Source organism: Apostichopus japonicus, chromosome 14 (assembly GCF_037975245.1).
Source record: "Apostichopus japonicus isolate 1M-3 chromosome 14, ASM3797524v1, whole genome shotgun sequence".
In the NCBI taxonomy this organism is placed as follows: domain Eukaryota; kingdom Metazoa; phylum Echinodermata; class Holothuroidea; order Aspidochirotida; family Stichopodidae; genus Apostichopus; species Apostichopus japonicus.
Genome location: NC_092574.1, coordinates 4,231,737 through 4,256,021, shown reverse-complemented (window position 1 = coordinate 4,256,021; position 24,285 = coordinate 4,231,737). Strand labels below are relative to the sequence as shown.

The 24,285-nt window shown below is 36.8% G+C and overlaps 2 protein-coding genes across 3 annotated transcripts; one reads left to right on the top strand and one right to left on the bottom strand.

Annotated features, from left to right (window-relative positions):
• The first annotated feature begins 66 nt into the window (after positions 1–66).
• LOC139980331 (GDP-Man:Man(3)GlcNAc(2)-PP-Dol alpha-1,2-mannosyltransferase-like) lies at positions 67–8,046 on the top strand. Its single transcript, XM_071991936.1, has 4 exons — positions 67–368; positions 614–844; positions 3,304–4,235; positions 4,691–8,046. Exons 2-4 carry the CDS (start codon positions 618–620, stop codon positions 4,960–4,962), a joined length of 1,431 nt encoding a protein of 476 aa, XP_071848037.1. The 5' UTR covers positions 67–368; positions 614–617; the 3' UTR covers positions 4,963–8,046.
• LOC139980333 (kynurenine/alpha-aminoadipate aminotransferase, mitochondrial-like) lies at positions 6,010–19,901 on the bottom strand. 2 transcript variants are annotated; one of them, XM_071991938.1, is made up of 13 exons: positions 19,748–19,901; positions 16,378–16,468; positions 15,834–15,933; positions 15,207–15,275; positions 14,495–14,627; positions 12,811–12,885; positions 12,083–12,198; positions 11,251–11,410; positions 10,793–10,875; positions 10,070–10,166; positions 9,256–9,382; positions 8,559–8,764; positions 6,010–8,224 (listed from the first exon to the last, which is right to left on the bottom strand). In XM_071991938.1, exons 2-13 carry the CDS (start codon positions 16,442–16,444, stop codon positions 8,180–8,182), a joined length of 1,278 nt encoding a protein of 425 aa, XP_071848039.1. In that variant the 5' UTR covers positions 16,445–16,468; positions 19,748–19,901; the 3' UTR covers positions 6,010–8,179. The 2 variants fall into 2 exon arrangements, with proteins under 2 accessions (XP_071848039.1, XP_071848040.1); XM_071991939.1 differs by having other exon boundaries at positions 19,786–19,816.
• Between the last annotated feature and the right edge of the window lie 4,384 nt (positions 19,902–24,285).

The following is a 24,285-nucleotide window of genomic DNA, read 5'->3' as shown; positions in this document are numbered from 1 at the left end:
GAAACTCACGTCGTCATTTTTTTCGTCTACTCCAAGCTGGGTGGAATATATAAATGCAGTGAATTGTGAACAATATTTCATTATATCACGAAATACATTCTTAGACTGTTCGTTGCCCTAAGATTCAGTTGCTGATCTCTCAATTGGAGGGCGCTGAACTGTAGAAATATTGATCAGAGTTGTCATTGCCCATTTCAATTTCACACATTACACATTTTTGAAGGGTACATGAACATTTTAAGGAAGAACTGTATGTCAACCCTAACTAGATGAACCTGAGATTGCACAATACAGTAATACGATTTCATTCTGAGTTCGGTGTTTCTCTTTCAAATTTGTGTCCAGACAACCAGGGTTGTCATCAAAAGGTGAGAACAGCTTCATTATGTACCGTTCTTCAGACTTTTTGACCAGCAAGCTGAATGAAAATAAGAGGCAAGCTTCAATACTCTGTAAATATATGATATATTTTGGCCCTACCAATACAGGTTCATTCAAATCATTCGCAGAACTGCACCCTAAATAGGTACGTATTAAACAACAACAGGTGGAATACATAAATTTGATCATAAGTAGGAGTTGCCTATTTTCCTCTGTCTCTTTTCTTTTCAAGTTCCATGATGCTGTTGTTACTTCTGCTTGTCTCAGGCTTACTCCTGCCTCTGCTTGTCTTAGCTCTCCTTCTAAAGGCTTATATTGCCATTTTTGGCAAGAGACATGCCACAACACTTTCCTCAGAGACATCTCAAGAGAGGACAACCATTGGCTTCTTTCATCCCTACTGTAATGCAGGTGGTGGAGGAGAAAGAGTCTTATGGTGTGCAGTCCGAGCAATTCAGAAAAAGTAAGCAATAAATTCAGTAATTAGTATTTATTAAATCACATTCAAAGCCTGAGCTAACATTGATTCAAACTAAGGCAAGTAAGTACCGCTCACGTATAACTCCGCGTAGACGTATACTCTACGTTTATCTACGCGATTATACAATGTTATACGTTTCTGTACGCAACTTTCTACGCGGCGTCTACGCGGTGTCTATGCGGCTAAGGGCTTCGCTCTAGTGCCCCTGAATAGGGATTATATGCGCGTAACTCATACAATCTCGTATAATCTGTAAACATAGGGTGTTCGCAGCCGCTTTACAAAGCAGAGCTTCTATGGGTTAGAATAAACTGTGATGAAGAAAAGAGTCGGTAAACTCAGTATCCCACCAAGCCCAATTAATGACTTTCGAAAATATTCAACCACAGAGTTAGCATATATATACTTGAGCCGATAAGAATAAGAGTTACAAAGAAATCAGCGCTACTAGGAGCACAAATAATCGATACAATCAGTGCAAAACTTTAGCAAGGGAACTATATTAATTACGACAATGTGCCCCAGTCTGTTACTATTTATACGAGTTCCTCCCGTTAGGCATTAAATTGAATGTAGGTAACAATCTATGAGAACTAGGTAGGCCTTGGCCGATCCTACCTCTTAGCCTACATCACAAGATACGCCTTATACACCTCGAAAGAAAACCACGATAACCTTAAATGAAAAACAATATTTTGCACTTGAAGATCTGACTTCCCCCAAAATGCAGTGATAAGGTTTAGACCCAGTACTTCTTAATACATTGAGATTCCAATTACTAGTCAAAAATATTTTCTGAAGAAAAACCTTACGATATTTTTCACAAATATTGATGCTTAGATAAGTGCTTCCTCACAATCAACGAGCTGCCCCGAAATTCACTCCGCTTAGGTAAAACTTCTATATAACACGTGGAAAAACCCAAGTTTTTACACACATAATTCCCATTGACATTGGTCACGGAACATAAGTAGGTCATCGACATTCGAACTTGCCCAAGTTCATCGCACCATGGGAACGACACAACACATTGAACATGATAGTACATTTTCCCGCCATCTGGACGCCGAGTGTAACTTTTGGTGTAATATGAAAATTATTAATGGTACTGGGCTGCGTGGTTAAAACTTAACCTATTACGACACACACATTTTAGGAAGTTGTTGTAGAAGTAACTTTTGTATCAAATGTTAAGTACTGTACTTTATAAAAGACGGTTCTCTTCAGGTGGTAAGGAAAAGGGGTGTTTCTGTGAACTCAATCTCTTTGTATAGTATTTGGATACTTAAAATGACGATGTACAGTGATGTACCTGCAGTTTCTATTTCTCTTTAAGTGAGCTCTACTTAGCATTTTTATCCTTTGTGGATCTTTATTGGAATAAATAAGAAATGTATTGTTTGACGCCAATATTTAACGGTAAGCATTTCTTAAATTGTTGACTGAGCTTCAAAATCCATTTTCAAAATGTTTTCATGAAGGTTTTATAAAATCGACATATAGCAAGGGTAGGAAAATATTAACTTAACCACTTTAACAAAAGTTGTTCTATCCAAATAAAGTACATGTTTCTCGTACTGAGATCAGAAGAAAAAAAAAACGCCGACCATTTTTCTTCCTTTCATGCGCTAATACTAGTTTGGAATATATGGCAACCTTTACAAAATAATTTTTAAGGATAGCTTAGATTTCTTGTTATCCGAATAGAGACTTGGGAATCAGGAAAAAGGAGGCCGCTTGCGCGGATGAGAAACATGTTTTGTTTTTAACCGGCCCTGCTTCAAAGTGGTTGTTGGAAGTTTTTTTTTTGACACAAGAACTGCTTAGTAATACTTTATTATTTCTTCAAAATGTTGCCAACTATTCAAAGTCAACTTATACTCCGTGGAACATAACCTCTACAACTGAAAAAAAAGTCGGGAAAAGAAACACAGAATAGAAACCCATTTGACGAAAAACAGTTATAAGTTCTATGCCGGCAAACACTTTACCTGCGTCCTCTTCGCTGCTAGGTAAATATCACGTCTTAAACTACGATTTAAGAAACGGCTTTTTCAAACATCTCACTAGTTCTTTCAACGACTTTAATCCCTATTCATTGAGCACAATAGCATTTCCTGCGTATAAACTCGTACAGGGATTATACGAGGTGTCTACGCGGCGTCTACACGGCAATTTGTTTGTCAACGAGTTTATACGCGATTGTACGTGTTGATACGTCTTTATACGATTCTGTGCGCGTACACATGTCCAGTTATACGTGAGCGGTACTGTACTTCAAGCCTTACTTAAATTCTAACAATGAATTGACAGGTCAGAGCAGAAATAACCATTTGACACAGTCATCACCCTCTTTGAAGTGTGTTATTTTCTTCATCATGCTTTCTATGTTTATTGCATTGGGTGCACTACAATTTAAAAATGTGTATTTCACTTCACAGGTACAAGAATGTTGATTGTGTTATCTACACGGGAGATGTTGAGGCCAAGGCAGAAGACATTGTCCAGAGAGCAAGAAACCGATTCAACATTGTTCTCCCGAGAGCTGTAGAGTTTGTCTTTCTAACGAGAAGAAACTTTGTTGAGGCTAAGACGTACCCTGTGCTTACACTTCTTGGACAGAGTCTAGGATCAGTAGTGCTAGGTTTCGAAGCCCTGTCAAAGTTTGTCCCAGATATTTATATCGATTCAATGGGCTATGCGTTTACTCTTCCTCTCTTTAAATATGTTGGAGGGTGCAAGGTAGCATGCTACACCCATTACCCTACTATCAGCTTGGATATGCTCTCTCTCGTTTCTAAGCGTACCGTTTCCTACAATAATCAAGGATTCGTTGCCAACAATCCCATCTTAAGTAGGTTCAAAGTTTTATACTATAAGTTATTTGCTCTTCTGTACGGCTTTGTCGGAGCTCGGGCGGACGTGGTCATGGTTAACTCCTCTTGGACCTACGGGCACATCAGTTCATTGTGGGGCAAGCCGTCCTGCACCAGTGTTGTATACCCACCTTGTGATACCAAAGAATTTTTAAGTATTAAAGGCATTCCAGATGATGAAAAGACTGTCAAATCCATTGTTTCAATAGCTCAGTTTAGACCTGAGAAAGACCACAAACTGCAAATCAGATCTTTTGCCAATTTCTTGAAAAGGCTTTCGGAGAGTGAGAAGGAGGAAGTTAAATTAGAGTTGATTGGGAGCTGTCGCAATGCAGAAGATCAAAGCAGAGTTGATGAATTGAAGGCCTTGAGTGAAGAACTTGGAGTCAATGAAAGAGTTGACTTTTTGTTGAGTGTACCATTTGATGTTCTAAAAGATCGCCTAGCTAATGGTACAATGGGACTTCATACCATGTGGAATGAGCACTTTGGCATAGGTGAGCTTATCTGGTTTTCTGTCTTTCTTTAGCATTTCAAGAGATGAAAATGTCTTTTCCTATGATGGAGAGTTTGAGGAAAACATTGAAAAATGTGTTCTGTCAAAGCCATCTTAGTAATGTTAATGGGCACTTTTGAAAATATCAAAATGTTCACCTTTCCTTTCATAATTTGAAAAGAATCAAGAAGTAGAAAAAGTACCACAATATAGCTTCAACAATGCACTCAACCTCCATAAAAAAGCATTCGCTGAAGGTGTATCAGGATGGAACCCAATATATTACTTACAGCAAAGCCAAATATGTGTTTTCCTTGTATTGCAATCACTGAGACATCATCCGGCCATTTCACTTGAGTATGATTATATATGGAAATGCAAACAAGTATTTTGAATACCTCCTGATGCATCAGGGAAGAGACAGATGGGTTTTTACATTTCATCTTTCTTTTGTAGGTGTTGTGGAGTGCATGGCTGCTGGCACCATTATCATAGCACACAACACCGGAGGCCCTAAACTGGACATTGTCATTCCTTACCAGGACAAAACCACAGGATTTTTGGCATCTGACGAGGCTGGTTATGCAGACGCCATGGAGAAGGTCTTTAGGATGTCTATTAACGAGAGACAAGAGATCAGAGAGGCAGCCAAGGCCTCGGTGGTTCGATTCTCCGACCAGGAATTTGAGATTTCATTTCTAGCTGCAGTTGAGTCCTTATTTGCATAAATGAAAGTTGTAGTAGGATGCATCATTAGCTATTTGATGGGAGGTTTAGAGAAGAGAGGAGAAGGTGCTAAGAACATTGAGAGAGAAGGACAAGGAGACAATGGAATCTCTGTTTACATGCAGTGGCGGAGCATCCATACAGTCGGGGGGGGGCGAGTGCCCCCCCTGACAGACTCAAATGGACTGCTGGCGCCCTTTTCAGCTTTTTACCACTCTTTACTTATTCACGATTATTGACTTTTTTTATTGCGCTCTCATCTACCTATTGACATTTGTCACATTTTTTTGGTGTAATTTTCTGAAAAATTCTCTAACACAAATGGCGATGACACGTACTTATTCTTCAATTATCTGCAAATTAGCAAGGCCCGGAAAGGGTCGTTTCCAGCGATCTAGGGAGTACTTTACTCAAAAAATGTTTGTACGCTCCGCGCCAACCTGTGGTGGCGCTCTGCTTAGATAGTACCGAAAGCCCCCCCTACAGACCATTCTCGCCCCCCCTGACAAATACCCCTAGCTCCGCCACTGTTTACATGACCAGCATTTTTATATTTTTCCTGATTTGTATGAACACTGAACAGTCTTATTATGTTTCACTGGGAGCGTGGTTGGGGGGGGGGGGCACATAGAACACGGAGAGTATTGGGGGGTTGAGGATGGGATTAATAGGAAGTGAGAACAGGGTGCAGGGCAAGGTAGTTTCAAAGTATAGGAAAAGGGGGTAATTTAGAGGATAACAAGGAGGGTAGGGAGGACTTGCAATTTTGTCTTTGATATTATTTAGATATTGCACCAAATGCAGTGACAATGAGACCTCTTTCATCCTGAAAAGGGAGAAAATAAAGTGATCCTCAAAAACTATTACTTAGTTTTAGATTTAGCTGATCAGAAGTATTTGTACCAAAATGGAAGACATAACAACTCCCTGGACATACGTACATAACCATTTGGAAAATTTGCAGTTATAACTTCAGGATGAGCAAGTGGATTGACAGGAAATGCCAGAGAGGTAAATTAGGTTAAAAACACAATGAACAAGGCAATAAATGTATTTATCTACATATTTATTCACACAAGTTTATCAATTTGGATGACAGACATGTTGAACTGCTACTAAATATGGAAAATTGCAGCTGTTACTTCTGGGTAAACAAGTGGATTTTATGGGAATTGTATGGGGAGTGATTAATATGTTCACAAATGAAAAACACTTAGCTTCTTTAAAACCACAGGGAATAACTCTCCTGCACAAGGCATTTCATGAGTTAAATCGGTAAAAATGTATCAAAATCCAAACTCTGATTTCAACACATCGGAACTTGAAGTTTTGGAAAGCAAGGATAAATGTTGAGCATATAATTTAAGTCAGAAATAATAGGTCACAGATAATACCTAATCTCTTGATTATTTATGTGCATAATGGCAGAAGATTGCACAATTAGTCATTAAGTTCCACATAAATATTAATAAAAGTTCCAACAAATCAACAATCAGAAGGGTTAAATGATTTCAATAATGTAAATTCTAACACCATGAATGAAATAAAAAACTGCCTTTCTTATGAAGTATATGCATGTTAGAAAAATTATGCAGATTTTATAGAGTAAACTACCTTATATATAAATCCCTTGTGTAAATCTAAGGTTAACAAATGTCCATGTTTCCATGGGAATGCACGTTTTCTTTCTTAGAATCAAGAGCCGAATAGTTTTAAACGTTATGATGTCCACAAAAATGATAAATTGCCAATAGTAATAGTTCTGCTACTATTCATACCTTAAAATGAGTTAGAGCTTTAAGTTACTTCAAATCTTATACCATTTTCATGCAGGAACCCATCAAAATAAATTTTTACCACAAAGGGGACAGGGAACCCCTCAACTAAGACCCTCTTTGTTGTGACAATATGGTTACTCTATAGAAACCACAAATTACAGAGCATTCCAGTTGACACGTTTCAGAACTTGTACTTTAATAGCCCGTACAAAGTATGACAAAAACGTGTAGAAAAGCAATCCTAAGAATGTTTCATTCCATAAGTTTATCAAACACTCATTGTAACTTGACTGTATCTATGAAGTAATGACAAGTAAGAAGACTAAATAAACATGAAAAATTGTGACCAAACTTTGTGATATATTTCTTATAATGCTTGTTTAGTGCTTGTGGTGAAAGTGCTGAATACTACCTCAATATTGCTCTGTATGAATATCATCTTGGTGCTCATAATTTATGGATGTGCCACAGTGAATTATTCACAGATTTAATGAGTGGAATTTTGCGTATCAACAGCACAAAATTGTTAACTCTTATGCATGTGTTAAATAGTTAAAAATTAATTCTTTCAAAATAAAATTCAACTTGATATTCTGAAAAGTTTCATTTAGCACTGGTTAATGTCAGGAACACATGTAAGGCACTGCTGGTTCACTAGATATACACCTCAGTCTCGTCCATTGATTTATATGCACTTCACAAATTATGATGGTTAATACACAACCCTGAGTCTTGCATGTATTCATAGTAAAGAATTCAATTCAGAAGTGAAAAGATGGTTGAGGGAGGGACCGAAATCTTGCTCTTTAATTTTCGCAACTATGGTGCAAATTATCACATGAGGAAACCCTGCCGTAGATACCATCAAACATTGTGTGTCAGTTCTAGTATCTGTCCAACCAAGGCAGGTTTATTTACATAAGATGAAAATAAATCAATTCTAATCAGTGTTCATGATTATTGTATACTGTGGTAAGACTAGAGTATCAGCACTGTAACATTCAAAGACTAGTACAGGGCCTACATTTCAGTTCACAGAGTGAAGAGTTTAGTCATGACATTATTTCAGAGTTAATTAACCCCAAAATCCCATACCATGGACTTTTGGCATAAACTCCTGGTAATGAAAACTGAAGTCTTTTGAAAAAATTTGCAATGAAAACATCCAATAATGGCCAGCCTGTAATGAGTGTACCCCAATTCTCAACATGATACTGAGATTTCACATAGTAGTACAGAACATAAATGTCTTCATGAGACCTGTTACTTCGACTGCCACTGGTCAAACTCTATTTAAAAATAAACTCCCATCAAAAAAAAAACAGCAATGACATGTGTATAAGATTTGAACAGCCCACTAAATATTATTATTTACATTACTACCCTCGGCAGATTTATTTCATGTGTTTCTTCCTCGAAGCAGAGATTTAGTCACATCTTTTTACCTTTGTTCTTCTTTAATTAAAGAGGCCAGTCGTTTCATACCCTGATGATAAAGAAAACACAGGATTTAAATTTTCCCGTATAAGTTTTAAAGGCACACTACCTGCTTGAGTTGTGTGTCTGTTGTAAAGTGTAAAGTTCAGAAGTACATTAAAGATATATTTCATTAACATCTTAATTTACGTCATGAAGGCCTGTCAGGCAGTGTTTGTTTTTCATTTCAACCTCCACGATGTACATCCACATGTTGGGGAAGTTGAAATGGCTCAACATAGATAGAAACTCAATTTTTACATTAGATTTTGTAACTGGATCCTCCATTCCCCAACCCTGTAATAACTTTTGACTTTAACAAATCAGTTCTAATTTATACTTACTTCATCCATAGCTTCGTCAGAACACACAGAGTAGCAAGCCCGGATATATTGAGAGGTGCCTTCACTGACATCAAATACATCCCCAGGAACGAACAGAACTTCCTTCTTCATGGCTTTTTTCATGATCATGTCCTTTGTGTCCTGAACACCTGGTAGTTTCATCCATAAAAACATCCCACCCGTTGGAACATTCCACTCTGCTAGACCTGACAGATTGAGGAAAGTAAACAGTTACCATGGCTACAATTACAACAAGGAATTCCATGAATATATTGTAATTCACAGGTTTGTAAAGAACTGTGACAGGAGTCAGTTTTCAACCCAAGGAGATCATGCAGTTACTCAAATCAAGGCATCGATAAACTCATTGTTAACGGCTCAACGTGGCCATAAAATGAATGAAAGTGACAATATCTCTGGTAGTGTTACCTTCCAAGAATAATTCAGTGGTAAATAAATTTAGACTTGTCAAAGCAGCATTGAATTGCATGATTAGGAAGTTATGGACTGCAATGATAAGGTTTCATGCTATATTATGTTATTATATTAAAGGTCAAAGCCACATTTACCTCTGAATTATTCCTTCAATAGTCTGATCTTAATAAGAGGTCTGAAAACATTTGTAACAAATACCTTCAACTGTTACTCTCACCTGTTCAACCATAAAGTCAAACGTAAAATCAACAGTTACTCTCACCTGTTAACCACTTGTCTGCTGCCCTCAGCATTACATCTCGTCTTTGCTGATAAAACTCTGCTACTTTCTCAGAATGTGCAAGAAATCCGTCCATGCCCCATTTCTCCAACAGCTTGAAAATGATCATCTGAATAAAAACAAAAGCAAGACTATATAAAAAAAAATAAGGTTGCATTTACTTATGTAACAATGGGCTCATTTTGGTCTTCACAGGTCATATCAACACTATACTAATTTCAATGTTTTCAGTTTTCTATGTCACTAGGTTAAAGCTCAAGTAATGCAATGAAAGGTTTGTATATGGCTTAGCTAATTTAGTTCTTCTTTGGAAACTTTGAGGCATATGAGTTATATCATTTAAAATCATGACATCAATCCATGCATCACAAAAAATAGTGACAAATCTCACACAAACAGCTCTCCATTTATAAACAACTTTGTAGATTGTATTAAATCCTGCAATTATTACAATTAAAATTAGCAGGTTATACGCCTAAATCATTTAATCACCACTTCCAGCCCCCTCCCCCTTCCCATGCCCAAACAGCTCTTTACCACATAAACATTATTCACCTTTGAAGAAATAGGAATTCATTGTCCAGAGATATTTATTAATGATATTATCTGCTCAGATGCTACCAAACTAATCATTGGACTCTGCACTCATGTATTTTCCTTGAGGGAAAGCTTATTGTTGTCATCAGGATGCAGTAAATATGTTCTTACAATCTAAGCATTTAAATCTCACACAGATATTATACTAAACACATGTATCCATTTGATAATCTTCACTGTATCGATGCTGAAATCCCACCTGAGATACTGCCGAGGAGTGAAGAACTGATGCTTCCATGTGCAGCTGTATTCTATAGATGAGTGCCTTAGGTCCCGATACAAACCCTACTCTGATACTGTCATGAAAAACAGAAGACACAAAAATAATCTATCAGACTCAAAGGAGTGGTGTACCCTTGATGCTTTGCATGGTGGGGTGGTGGGGGAGGGGAGGGACGTAAGGGAAAGGAATGCTAGAGGAATAAGCATCCCCAACTCTGGGGTTCTTACAACCCACTACAAGCAAAAAATTGTGGGCAATAGACACCACTCCCTCCAGAGGTAAGGCAACTCTTCTTTGTTAATAGATTGTCCATCACATGGACAGACATTGACGTTTGGATTCAGGTTTTTGTATAAACATTGGAAGATGACTTGTCTAATTAACATCTTGCTATCAATATTTGACATAACAGATACTACTCTTTGTCTTTGTAACAGATATCAATTCCTCTGCCCTCTCTAATCACCCCAGACATCAACTTCTCTGTCTTCTCTAATAACCTCAGATATCAATTCCTCTGCTCTCTCTAATCACCCCAGATAATCATTTCCTATGTCTTTTCTAATAACCTCAGATATGAATTCCTCTACCCTCTCTAATCACCTCAGGAAAGGTCCAAACATTAAAAAAAAAGTAGAAAAACAACATGCTTTGAAAGTGACTGTAAGAAAGTGCTTGAAAGGAATTACATTTCCATACCCTGCCGAAAGAACCTTTGAGAAAGAGTCGAACCGCAGAACTCGGCCATCTACATCCATGGATTGAAAACTAGGTAACCGTGGCTGCAAGGAAAGAGCAATTAATAACGAGTTATGTAAATGCCTCATGCAAAGCTAGCCAATCATCTAACTGCTATCAGACTTTCTAGGAAATATTACAACATATATCTGTTGAGTGATATAAACTGTTCTGCACAGCTGAAATAGATCAGTTGAGAAATAAACTAGCATTTTAGGATGCAATCAGAAACATAAATTCCTCAAATAATTATAGTATGAACAATACATATCAGAGGGCTTATCATCTTTTCTTAAATCACATACAAACAAAATTGTTAAAATACATAGCAAAGAAGAATTGTTTTACTGGAAAAAAAAAACCCACATTTTTATTTTATAAAAAAAATTAAACTATTGAAGATATTTTAGGAGACCTACCTTGTTGAATTGTAAGAAGTAATATGGATCGTCTTCAATAATCAATAAGTTGTAATCCTGACAAATCTTGTAAATATCTCTTCTTCTCTCTAACGTAAGACTAACTCCACTCGGATTGTCACCGTTAGGAACTGTATACAGTAGCCTTGGTATATCTGATCTGAAGAAAAAAATGAAAGAAAAAATACACAAATATAGAATTCTGAGCTTCCAAGTAATAACATCAGCAAATAATATTATATAAACAAAATAACAGAATTTTACAGACTTATCCTACCTTGAGCTGTCGGACTGATTGTGTACTTTTCAAATATAATCCAGGAATGAAAAGAGAAACCTTAATTAAAACCATTATTCAAACAATATTTTCATATGAATACATCAAAATTATTTCATGTTTAGTTGTGACGTAACAAATACTTATCAAGAGAGATGCAGACGTAAGCTGCTGTTCAACTAATAAATTAACTTATGAACAGGGTCTTCAATGAATCATTTATATGGTACAGCATAGCAAACTGCTATGCAAATTGTTACAGGACTGCAAATATACATAGCGAGTTGCTGCACACATGAACCGTAGTATTTTACAAAGAGAAACTACAGAGCCTTCAAAATTGCTACACAAAATATGAACACTAAATTATTTCCTGCTCTATATCCTAAACCCTGCTCTATATCCTAACCCCTGATCTCTATCCTACACCATTAAGGTCTTTGACATTCTTCAAATGGCAACTGAGTAGCACTTGGCATTCCTGAAGCCATGATTATCATGGTACGAGGACATTTTACTACACTGTAATCAAGATCTAGTCATCAACTAACTTACGTATCACTGTAAGCATCCTCTTTGCTCCATCTTGAAAGCTTGTTCTTCAAACTTTCTGGTTTCATGCCATCTTTATCGGATTCTACTAAGATGTATTCAGGTTTGTATGGTTCTAACTGAGGATGAAATCAATATGGACACAATGGCAAATTTGGGATTTCATGGCTGGAGGTAATTTTATCAAACAATATATGCAGAGATACATTTCCTATGTACATATCTCAAACTATGTACAGGAATGTTCAAGATGTCTCTCACATTCTCCTTCAGCAAAGAACAATCCAGGCAAGATAGTTACAAATATTAAGAGAACCCCCCCCCCAAAAAAAAAAAATTAAACCAAATTAACCACATATTCACAATAGTCTCTCAATTACGGCCCTTCATAGCAAAGTGAAGTAATCAAACCAGTGCAAATTGTGTAAAATCTTCTTACAAAAACAGCAGAGTACATACCACATAATAAACTTGGCAATCTACTAACGAAAAAATAACAAATTTAGGCATAGGTTACATTTGATGTGTAGCAGACCACAAAACTGGTTGCCATTATTGCAGGGCACATAGTATCACTGTTTCACTGCTTTGATGGAATTACTATTAATTCCAATGGAGTGGCAATGATAAGGACCCAAAAAAGATTATACATGCATTCCACACTGAATGGAGGTTGCCCCTTGTGTGTCTACAAGGAAATAAGAAAGGTACAAGATTGGGATTCCACTTACAATGCTTCTGGTTCCAGAGTACACAGGAGAAGACATGAGAACTTTATCACCTTCCCGAAATAACATCTCAAATGCCTGTTGAATATCAACACAAAATCTTAGTATTGTACCCATTGAAATAATTTAGAAAGTTAACTATTGGAAACCTACCAGTACTTGTCCACAAATCTTTCTTATTCTAATCTCCAAACATATGTGCTATAGCTTACAATGATTCCACATCTGTGGTATAGCATACAATGGTTCCACATCTGTGGTATAGCATAGAATGATTTCACATCTGTGGTATAGCATACAATGGTTCCACATCTGTGGTATAGCATAGAATGATTTCACATCTGTGGTATAGCATACAATGATTCCACATCTGTGGTAAAGCATACAATGGTTTCACATCTGTGGAATAGCATGATTTCATATCTGTGGTATAGCATACATTAAATTCATATCTGTGGTATATCATAGAATGATTTCACATCTGTGGTATAGCATACAATGATTCCACATATGTGCTATAGCATACAATGGTTTCACATCTGTGCTATAGCATAGAATGGCTTCACATCTGTGGTAAAACATACAATGGTTTCATATCTGCAGTATAGCATGATTTCATACCTGTGGTATAGCATAGAATGATTCCACATCTGTGCTATAGCATACAATGATTTCACATCTGTGGTATATCATACTGTACAATGATATCACATCTGTGCTATAGCATACAATGATTCCACATATGTGCTATAGCATACAATGATTCCACATATGTGCTATAGCATAGAATGGCTTCCACATCTGTGGTAAAACATACAATGATATCACATCTGTGCTATAGCATAGAATGATTTCACATCTGTGGTATAGCATACATTAAATTCACATCTGTGGTATAGCATACATTAAATTCATATCTGTGGTATATCATAGAATGATTTCACATCTGTGGTATAGCATACAATGATTCCACATATGTGCTATAGCATACAATGGTTTCACATCTGTGCTATAGCATAGAATGGCTTCACATCTGTGGTAAAACATACAATGGTTTCACATCTGCGGTATAGCATGATTTCACATCTGTGGTATAGCATAGAATGATTCCACATCTGTGCTATAGCATACAATGATTCCACATATGTGCTATAGCATACAATGATTCCACATATGTGCTATAGCATACAATGATTTCACATCTGTGGTATAGCGTACATTAAATTCACATCTGTGGTATAGCATACATTAAATTCATATCTGTGGTATATCATAGAATGATTTCACATCTGTGGTATAGCATACAATGATTCCACATATGTTCTATAGCATACAATGGTTTCACATCTGTGCTACAGCATAGAATGGCTTCACCTCTGTGGTAAAACATACAATGGTTTCACATCTGCGGTATAGCATGATTTCATATCTGTGGTATAGCATAGAATGATTCCACATATGTGCTATAGCATACATTGATTTCACATCTGTGGTATATCATACTGTACAATGATATCACATCTGTGCTATAGCATACAATGATTCCACATATGTACTATAGCATACAATGATTCCACATATGTGCTATAGCATAGAATGGCTTCACATCTGTGGTAAAACATACAATGGTTTCACATCTGTGCAATAGCATACAATAATTCCATTTCAAAATAAGTATTAAACAAACCATGCAAAGTCCATGTTGACTGCCAGTGGTTATTAAGAGCTCTGTTTTTTGGTCGCCATCACCAAGAGAGAAATTTGGAGGCTTGTGTAGATGCTGCAGCATACTCATTAACCAAGAGTGTAGACCAGCAATTCTGAAAAAAAAAAGTTTTGGATGAAAAGGTTACCATGCAAGCAGAAGTGGAGCCAACATTTATCATTTTGCTCACTCCCACCCCACCCCCTCTCTCCCAACCCCTTCCAAATCCCACTCACCCAAAAGAAAGATTAAAAGAGGCAAGCGTGAGACAGAGAAAAACAAAGAAAAATTTTACTCAAAGATTGTTTGAATGAGAAGAAGTCTGGTCAACTAACACATTGAACAAATGAGAATCATAATAAGAATGAGAATAATAACCGCAGTACAACTTTTTGGAAGTTAACCAGAAAGTTTAAATGTTTATTGCACTTCTTCCTGACTTTCTCATTTTCAATAGAGCAACACACTATATATCATAGGATTGTATCACACTTTTTGTTTACACCACATCTTTGCATACCAAAATGTGGAGAGAACTTTGAAGCACATATATCTGAATTAAAATACTGTAGACCTAAAAACAGAGCAGCTGGCTTTAGCTCTACATGGAAAATTTGCCCCCTGTCCAAGATTGAAAGAAATAACTCCAAAGTATGGATCCTAAATAAAGAAGATGGAAATAAGTAAAACTTACCCTGGGGTAGGGTTATACTGCAAAGCTTTCTTCATATCTGTGTTATTGATTTCAATACTGGTACCATCTCTGAAATAAAATAATGGTCAAATTTTGGACAAAATAGACTATTATGTCTCTAGTAAAAAGTTACTGTACCTTCAGGTTTGATATAATAGAACATTTTTAAGAATTTAAATATGTGAAAATTCAAAATATTAGTAAATAATATCTTAAAATATAACATTTTTGCATGGGCTTGGAAACTAGTCGGGTGATACTGACAAATAATGAAAAAAAATGCAAATCCGCAAATGCAAACTTGAGAGCAATAGCATAATTTGACCTTAATACTTACGTTAACTTAAATGTCGCTTCTTCAAATGGGAACTGAGACGCATTTAGACAAATAGACTATTACTCTCTAGTTAAAAGTTACCTTCAGGTTTGATATAGTAGAACATTCTTATAAAATTAAATATGTGAAAATTCAAAATATCAATAAATAAAATATTAAACAATAAAACTTTGCATGGTCTTGGAAACTAGTCAGGTGATACTGACAAAACAATGAACAGACAAAAAATTTGCAACTCTGTAAATGCAAATTTTAATGGCAATTTAGCATAATTTGACCTTAATACTTACGTTAACTTAAATGTCGCTTCTTCAAATGGGAACTGAGAAGCATTTGGCATTCCTGAAGCCATTGATATCATGGTTGGTGGACTCTTATACAAAATTTCAGCTATGAAGAAAAAGTAAGTTGCAAACATTGTCACTGCTACTGTACAGTAATCATTTACTTCATTAGTTGTAAATGAGCTTACATAAAACAACAAAACTTTGTGGTTCTGAATCAGAAGAAGATATATAATTAAAACCCGCCACATTAAACAACATAAACAGTCTCTCTTGAGCTGGAAATATTACAGAGAAAAATAAGTTCTGTGGCATAGAAAAGCACTTTGAAAGGGGTAAATAACTCAAATACAGGTGTATCATTTTGGGTCCATCATACTATTCAGTTTCTTCTTCAGTAATTTCAAAATTTAAATAACAAACATTAAATAAAATTTAAAATGGGGAGTTGGCTATTGTAGAAAGTGACTCTCTACCTCCCCTTCCACCAAGCCCCCTCCCCTCTCCTCCCCACACACATTCTTTCATTTTCAAGGAGGTTAACACTTACTCATTAATCGAATTGGACTTCTCTGTCTTGCTTGACTCAAGCTGTTGATAAACCTTAAGTAGTTCATGTTGAACTGATGGAAAACTGATACCTACATAGTATAGAAACAAATACATTTTTAAAATCTTATATTATATTATTATTATTATTATTATTATTAATATTTTAGACTCAAAAGACTTAAAATGTCATAACTATTCGCCTCAAATTTTGGCACGTCAAAATTGCTAGAAGTTTGAAGTAATTTCTTGGAGGTTTTGATTTCTTTTACTTTTTCATAAGCATGCAGGAGTGTTAAAATAGACTCATATATTGAAGAGTGTTAAAACAGACACACATTCAAGAGTGTTGAAACGGACACACATTCAGGAGTGTTGAAACGGACACACATTCAGGAGTGTTGAAACGGACACACATTCAGGAGTGTTAAAACAGACACACATTCAGGAGTGTTAAAACAGACACACATTCAGGAATGTTAAAACAGACACACATTCAGGAGTGTTGAAACAGACACACATTCAGGAGTGTTGAAACAGACACACATTCAGGAGTGTTGAAACAGACACACATTCAAGAGTGTTAAAATAGGCACATGGCATACAGGAGTGTTAAAACAGAAAAATAGATTCAGGAGTGTTAGAAATAAGCACATGGCATTCAGGAGTGTTAAAACAGACACATACATGCAGGACTGTTAAAACAGACACAACATTCAGGACTGTTAAAACAGACATATATATTCAGGAGTGTTAAAAGCGACACATATATTCAGGAGTGTTAAAAGCGACACATATATTCAGGAGTGTTAAAACAGACATACATTTAGGAGTGTTAAAACAGACATATATATTCAGGAGTGTTACAATAGGCACATAAATTCAAGAGTGTTAAAACAAACACACATCGAGGAGTGTTTAAACAGACACATACATTCAGAACTGTTAAAACAGACATATATATTCAGGAGTGTTACAATAGGCACATACATTCAAGAGTGTTAAAACAGACACACATTCAGGAGTGTTAAAACAGACACACATTCAGGAATGTTACAATAGGCACACATTCAGGAGTGCTAAAACAGACACCATACATTCAGGACAAAAACAGACATATATATGCAGGAGTGTTAAAATAGACACATCCATGCAGGGAGTGTTAAAATAGACGATTAAACGTTTCAGTTGGAATAATTTCTTTAAGAGTGGCAGTTGTTTTGTTATTGTCTTATTGTCCTATTGTATGAAATTGTGTATTTTGCTTTGTTGTACTTTGATTGGTCTCTTTCTCTGTATTTTAGGTAGCGAAGCACCCCGTCAAGCCCGCAAGGGTTTTTTGTTCCGCTTCCTTCACTTCATGTATTATTCACTACTACTTCATGTTATTTGTTATTTGTAATCGTTTAAATGCATGTTGTGAAAAACGAATCAATGAAATGAAATGAATTGTTTGTTTACATTTGATCATGTTTCTAGCATATTTGGGACACTACTGATGACCTTTAAATACAGTGCAAGAGTAAAATTTGAATTTCATGAGAAAGTTTTTAAAATGCCTTCACTCTTTCACAACATATTTGTTAATCTTGGTGGACTATATTCTTGTTTGAGGTGTATTTTCCTTGCTTAAAACTTTTAAAGCATTGTAAACCAAATATACTTTTGAAGGCCATTTATATGTAATATTGGTTGTTATTCACAGATTAGCAAAGGTTTATAGAAACTAATGATAACAAATTTTAACTGTGCAGTAGGTTCATAACACTCCTGCAAATCTTGTATTTTGAAAATCCAAACCAACAATTATAATAACAAGATTTCTAAATGCCCCTAAATTATGTACAAGTTGGCAATAACAAAATATACATGAGCACCTTTGATGGGATAGCAGTAGCAATTGATATCTCCACAAATATTTGAAATCTATAGCTTGAAATGTTGAGAAAGGTCTAGTGTCTAGTTATTAACATCCTCACTGACTGTGCAAAGTTTAGCAGAGTTCATATGAAGCAGATAAAATATATTTGTCATTTGAAATTAATCAGCAATATCAATATACAGTAGTGTGCAAATTTTGATGTGTATGTTTTTCACAATCGCGATAAGAAATGGGTGGGGCATATGTTTCTATCTGCGTTTAAGAATCTGGAGAAAATTCACTTATATTTTTGGGAGATAACTGAGTGTTTGCTTAAGCATATGCCATTAAGTTCTGCAGAGCTAACATCAGCACAACAAATACTAGTTATATATATAAAATTATTATAGGGAGGTGGCATGTCATATGTAAAAACCCCAACTCTTTTCTGTGTTTCTTTGATATCATTATCTTGTTTTGTTGGATTTTCTCAAGTCTTCCATCTTTTCCCTTATCTCTCAATTTAATTTTGGGGATGAAAAATTGGGTACAATTATAGAATACAGGGCCATTCATTAACTCTTCCCAGCATCTGGATGCGCGGATGCGCGGTGTGTCTGTACATGTCCGTACATGTATGACGCCCTCTAAAATTCCATCACATATTTCATTTTGACTCCGCATCCACGCATCCGCGCATCCACCACGGAAGTACTAGGAAAGGACTTAAGAAAATTTTCGAAAAATCTCCCCATATACCATCACATATTTCATTTCGACTCCGCATCCGTGCATCCACCCCGGGAGTACTAGGAATGGACTTAAAAAGTTTCCCTATACCATCACGTACTTCAAATACTGAAAGTCCCGCATGTACAGGTACGAAGATATTCCACATCAATAGTGTGTCGTTCTTAAAAGGCATCCGTACATGTATGACGCCCTCTAAAATTCCATCACATATTTCATTTTGACTCTGCATCCGCGCATCCACCACAGAAGTACTAGGGAAGGAGTTAGGACATTTTTGACCCCGCATCCGCGCATCCGCGCATCCACTCATTTGACATTTTTACTCACATACGTACTGGGGTGAGACTGAGCATCTGCGCATCCGGATGCTCAGATAGAATCATCGAGTGGCCCTGCATTCTATAATTACTCCAAAAATTGTAAATCTCAATATTTCCATAAAAGACTGGTTAACAGGTCTGGAAATTCAAAGAAAGGCAGAGCTCTAGTGTATATTATTACATTGTAAGACAAAAGATAAGTAACTACTGTCCGACAAGCAAATATTTCAGGCCTACCAGTATCAGAACCAATCACTTGAATTGGCTGCCTACTAGCCTACTACTAGTACTAATAGTAGTACTTGGCTAATACCAGCATACTGTCTCTATAGCTAATAAATTGTAGTGGAACTAGGCCTAGCAGTAACTTAAAGCTGTTGACGAGCTACAATAAAGCCTTGAAGGGTTTGAAGGCGAAAGATATAAATAAACTTTACAAATGCTTATCATTCCACTAAAACAATTATGCCAATACACTGGCATGAACTTCAATGACTTCTGCAGCGAGTTAGCGTGTGCGTCTGTTTCTCAGCCTGTATGTAAGTTGTTATTGTGATGTACTGTACGTCGACAAAGTTTTGAGTTACCGGTGTGAAGTTAGATACTTATTCCGCGTTCCTCGTTCGACATTCGCGAATAAGTAACTGTGGGACACATTACAGGCTTATTCGATAATGGATTCGATAATACAACTATGGAAAGCCTTTTGCTTCCGTACGAGATTATCAAGGTTATTTCGTCGAAAAAGTACATTTTAGTGTATTTTTCCTAGATAATGAAGTTTTATCAATGGGTCATATGAACTCTGAAGACGATGTAGAAAATTACCATAATGCGTCTTAATTCCCCGGTCCAAACAGTGCTTGACCAATACACCATCACTTATTAGATGGATGTAACGGAGCAACGAAAAGCTTTGGGCCCTAATCAAGACCAGGACGCCTTGGACCACCTAACCAATGGGTCATATGAACTCTTAAGACAATGTAGAAGAGTACCATAATGCGTCTTGCCCGGTCCAAAGAGTGCTTGACCAATTTAAATGACCACTAAATCATTACTTCTTTAATGAGTGTAACGGGACCACGAAAAAGCTTTGGGCCCTAATCCATGCAGCACGCCTTGGCTCACCAAACCGATGAGTAACATGAGTTCTAAGGACATTGTAGAAAAGTACCATAATGCGTCTTGCCCGGTCCAAAGAGTGCTTGACCAATTTAAATGACCACTAAATCATTACTTCTTTAATGAGTGTAACGGGACCACGAAAAAGCTTTGGGCCATAATTCTTGCTGCACGCTTTGGATCACCAAACTGATGGTTAACATAAACTCTGAGGACATTGTAGAAGAGTACCATAATGCGTCTTGCCCGGTCCAAAGAGTGCTTGACCAATTTAAACGACCACTAAATCATTTCTTTAATGAATGTAAATGGACCTGCAAAAATCTTTAGGCCCCAGTCAAGACCAGCACGCCTTGGACCACCTAACCAATGGGTCATAGGAAGTCCAAGGACATTGTAGAAGGGTACCATAATGCGTCGTACCCGGTCCAATGAGTACTTGACCAATTAAAATGACCACTAAAACAACACTTCTTAAATGAATGTCCATCTCATATGTTATGTATCGCGCGTTTAGTGTCAATCGGTAGCATTACAAATTGCACTTTGGACCCTCAAGGAATAAAAAAGAGAACTCGTTTTAAGTGCATTCCAATTAATGGCTGCATGTCTATATATGGCCAAATTCTGTAGGAAAGTTTTTACAATTTAGAAAGTTACCTCTAAATGACTTTCGAATTTATTGATATGTCAGCATATATAACACAAATCACTTTCGAAATTTCAGCCTAATCAAAGGGGAAAATTGCAATATGGCAGTTATTTGAACACAATGGCATAAAGCGACAGCATCTTTCCAGGGCTGTAGCAAGGCTGTAGCAGGTTGTAGCGGGCTTGTAGCAGGCGTGTAGCAAGGCTGTAGCAGGCTTGTAGCAGGCATGCACTGTCATAAAAGCTCAACTGAAGCTTACAGCCTGACAAACAATCAAAGTAATAAACAACCCCCTATAGGCCTACCATGCATTAATGGCACATGCAGTAACGTTCAAACAAGGAACGAAGAAAATTGTGACTATATTTCCGATATTTAATTCATTTGGGAATACAAATGCGAAAAAGCAGTTAAAGTATCAACATGCCGCAGATTCTTTCAGTTATGTATCACTTAATAGTTCGACGCAAGGGAGCAATCACGCTATGATAAATATGAACTCCCTGCTTTTTAAAGGTAAATTCCATGGACATGGTAGGCAGTCAGTTCGTACATCGGTATCATTTTGTTCGAGCCTAATGTTCAAGCGCTCTTTTACGAGAGAAAACTTCTAGGAAACATCCTGAATGAATCATTCAATTACAATCAGAACGCATGGTCCTTTATTCCGCTCATTCACATTTGTCTTATGAAGTATTGAGTAATAGTGAAATGGAACATCTTTGCACATAGATTGGTAAAATGTATCAATTCTACCATATTAAAAATTCCTCTTCTGCAAGTACATTTCAATCCAATTAGAGAATGGAGGGCTAAGGGGGGGGGGTGATATTAAGCATGTAATATTTCTCCTGACTTCTATACTTCCATAATTGACTCAGCATATAGCCTAATTTGTATATACCGCAGAATCAATACATTAAATACAACTGTAAGTGATTAGAAAGTGTATATTGGCCTAAAATCTGGCACCTTTGTTTAATGGATTGAATGTATCTTGTGTATTGAGTAAAATTTGTATAGCTAGATTATGGAAGTTATAATTAATATTTAGGTAAAACTGAATAAAAGGAAATTTACTAAAAACTCACACTAACTCTGGTCTATGTTTAGTTGGAATAAACCCAGTGAAACTTCTTATGGTGGATCTGCCCTCTATACACTCCAACAGAAACTTTCTATTGAAAAATCGCTAAGAGAAAGGGGAACACGATTAAATCAAATTGCATAGAATGGCACAATAAATCAGAAAGGGATTTCGGCATAAGATATATGTCTGGGTAGAACTATTTCACTTGAAGACTATTTTGCTAAATAAAATATTAAAGTAAGTTTATCTCCGCTTGACCCGAGATGACTGATCGTCTTGTCAGCTCTAGAATGTAGCAGTGGAATCTTTCAGAATCTACGAAGGGGGGGGGGGGGGGGGGGAGGTAACAGCGTTCACAACCACTTTCAAGGAGAGAGAGGCAAGAAAACTTCTCTGTTCGTTAAATCTGTAAATATGTGACGTGTGCAACGAATAAAAGAAATGAAATTAAGTTCTATGAACGAAAAAAAAAACGGTTTTCATTGCGTTGCCAGTCTACAGAAACCACTTCATTCTGAGAAATGGAGTTGCGCTAAGGTGCGCCCCCCCCCCCCCCCGCTCCAAAAAATAAGAGTGCGCGTGTGTTTCTCCGGAATGGGAAGGAAACTATATATGCTGATGATTGTAAAGCACCAATTAGCATTAAACTTGCGCGCCAAAGGTGTTGCTTTTGTTTTGTATCACCACAGTCCGACACTGGTACACACGTAGAGTAAACTTCAAAAAAGAAGATATTGATGAATCTACTGGATAATGATTGTGCATTAGTCATTTGTATTGGTTAAATACTCTTTGGACCGGATAAGACGCATTATGGGACTCTTCAACAATGTCCTTAGAACTCATATGACCCATTGGTTGGGTGGTCCGAGGCGTGCTGATTATGGCCTTACGGTTTATTTTGTTAGGTCACGTTACACTCATTTATGAAGTGATGATTTAGTGGTCAGTTTAATTGGTCAAGCACTCTTTGGACCGGGCAAGACGCATTATGGTACCCTTCTACAATGTCCTTGGACTTCCTATAACCCATCGGTTAGGTGGTCCAAGGCGTGCTGGTCTTGACTGGGGCCTAAAGATTTTCAGGTCCATTTACATTTATTAACGAAGTGATGATTTATTGGTCAGTTTAATTGGTCAAGCACTCTTTGGACCGGGCAAGACGCATTATGGTACTTTTCTACATTGTCATTAGAGTTCATATGACCCATTGGTTAGGTGGTCCAAGGCGTGCTGCATTGATAAGGGCCCAAAGTTTTTTCGTGTTCCCGTTACACTCATTGAAGAAGTGATGATTTATTGGTCATTTAAATTGGTCAAGCACTCTTTGGACCGGGCAAGAAGCATTACAGTGGTACTTTTCTACAATGTCCTTAGAGTTCATGTTAACCATGGGTTAGGTGGTCCAAGGCGTGCTGCGTGGATGAGGGCCCAAAGCTTTTGCGTGGTCCCGTTACACTCATTAAAGGGTGGTCTAAGGCGTGCTAGTTTTAATAGGGCCCAAATGTTTTTATTTCAGTTCCCGTTACATTCATTTAAAAAATTGTTGATTTAGTGGTCATTTTAATTGGTTAAGCACTCTTTGGGCCGGGCAAGACGCATTATGGAATCCTTCTACAATGTGTTAAGAATTCATATGACCCACTGGTTAGGTGGTCCAAGGCGTGCTAGTCTTGATTAGGGCCTAAAGTGATTTTTTCAGGTCCCGTTACATTAATTTAAGAACTGATGAAGTAGTGGTCATTTTAGTTGGTCAAGAACTATTTGGACCGGGCAAGATGCATTATGGTACCCTTCTACATAGTCATTAGAGTTCATATGACCCATAGATAAACAAGCCCCACAAAAAACTAGATCATGATTGATAACAGGTCAAAAAAGAAGTTCTCCTGTTGCTTTTTGGCACTTTTCCTGAAACAGGAGAACAATCGGGCGGATGGATATAGTCTCTAATAGTAATAGGAGTATGCCATTGCTGACATTTTTGTGTTATTTGCAAAGAGTTTCTATGGTTATTTGATAGTATAGATTTAGTCGCCAGATTGTAGTAAGCAAGGAAATAAACCCTTCTGAAAGACACAGTAACAGTAAAATAAATAAATGCTTCA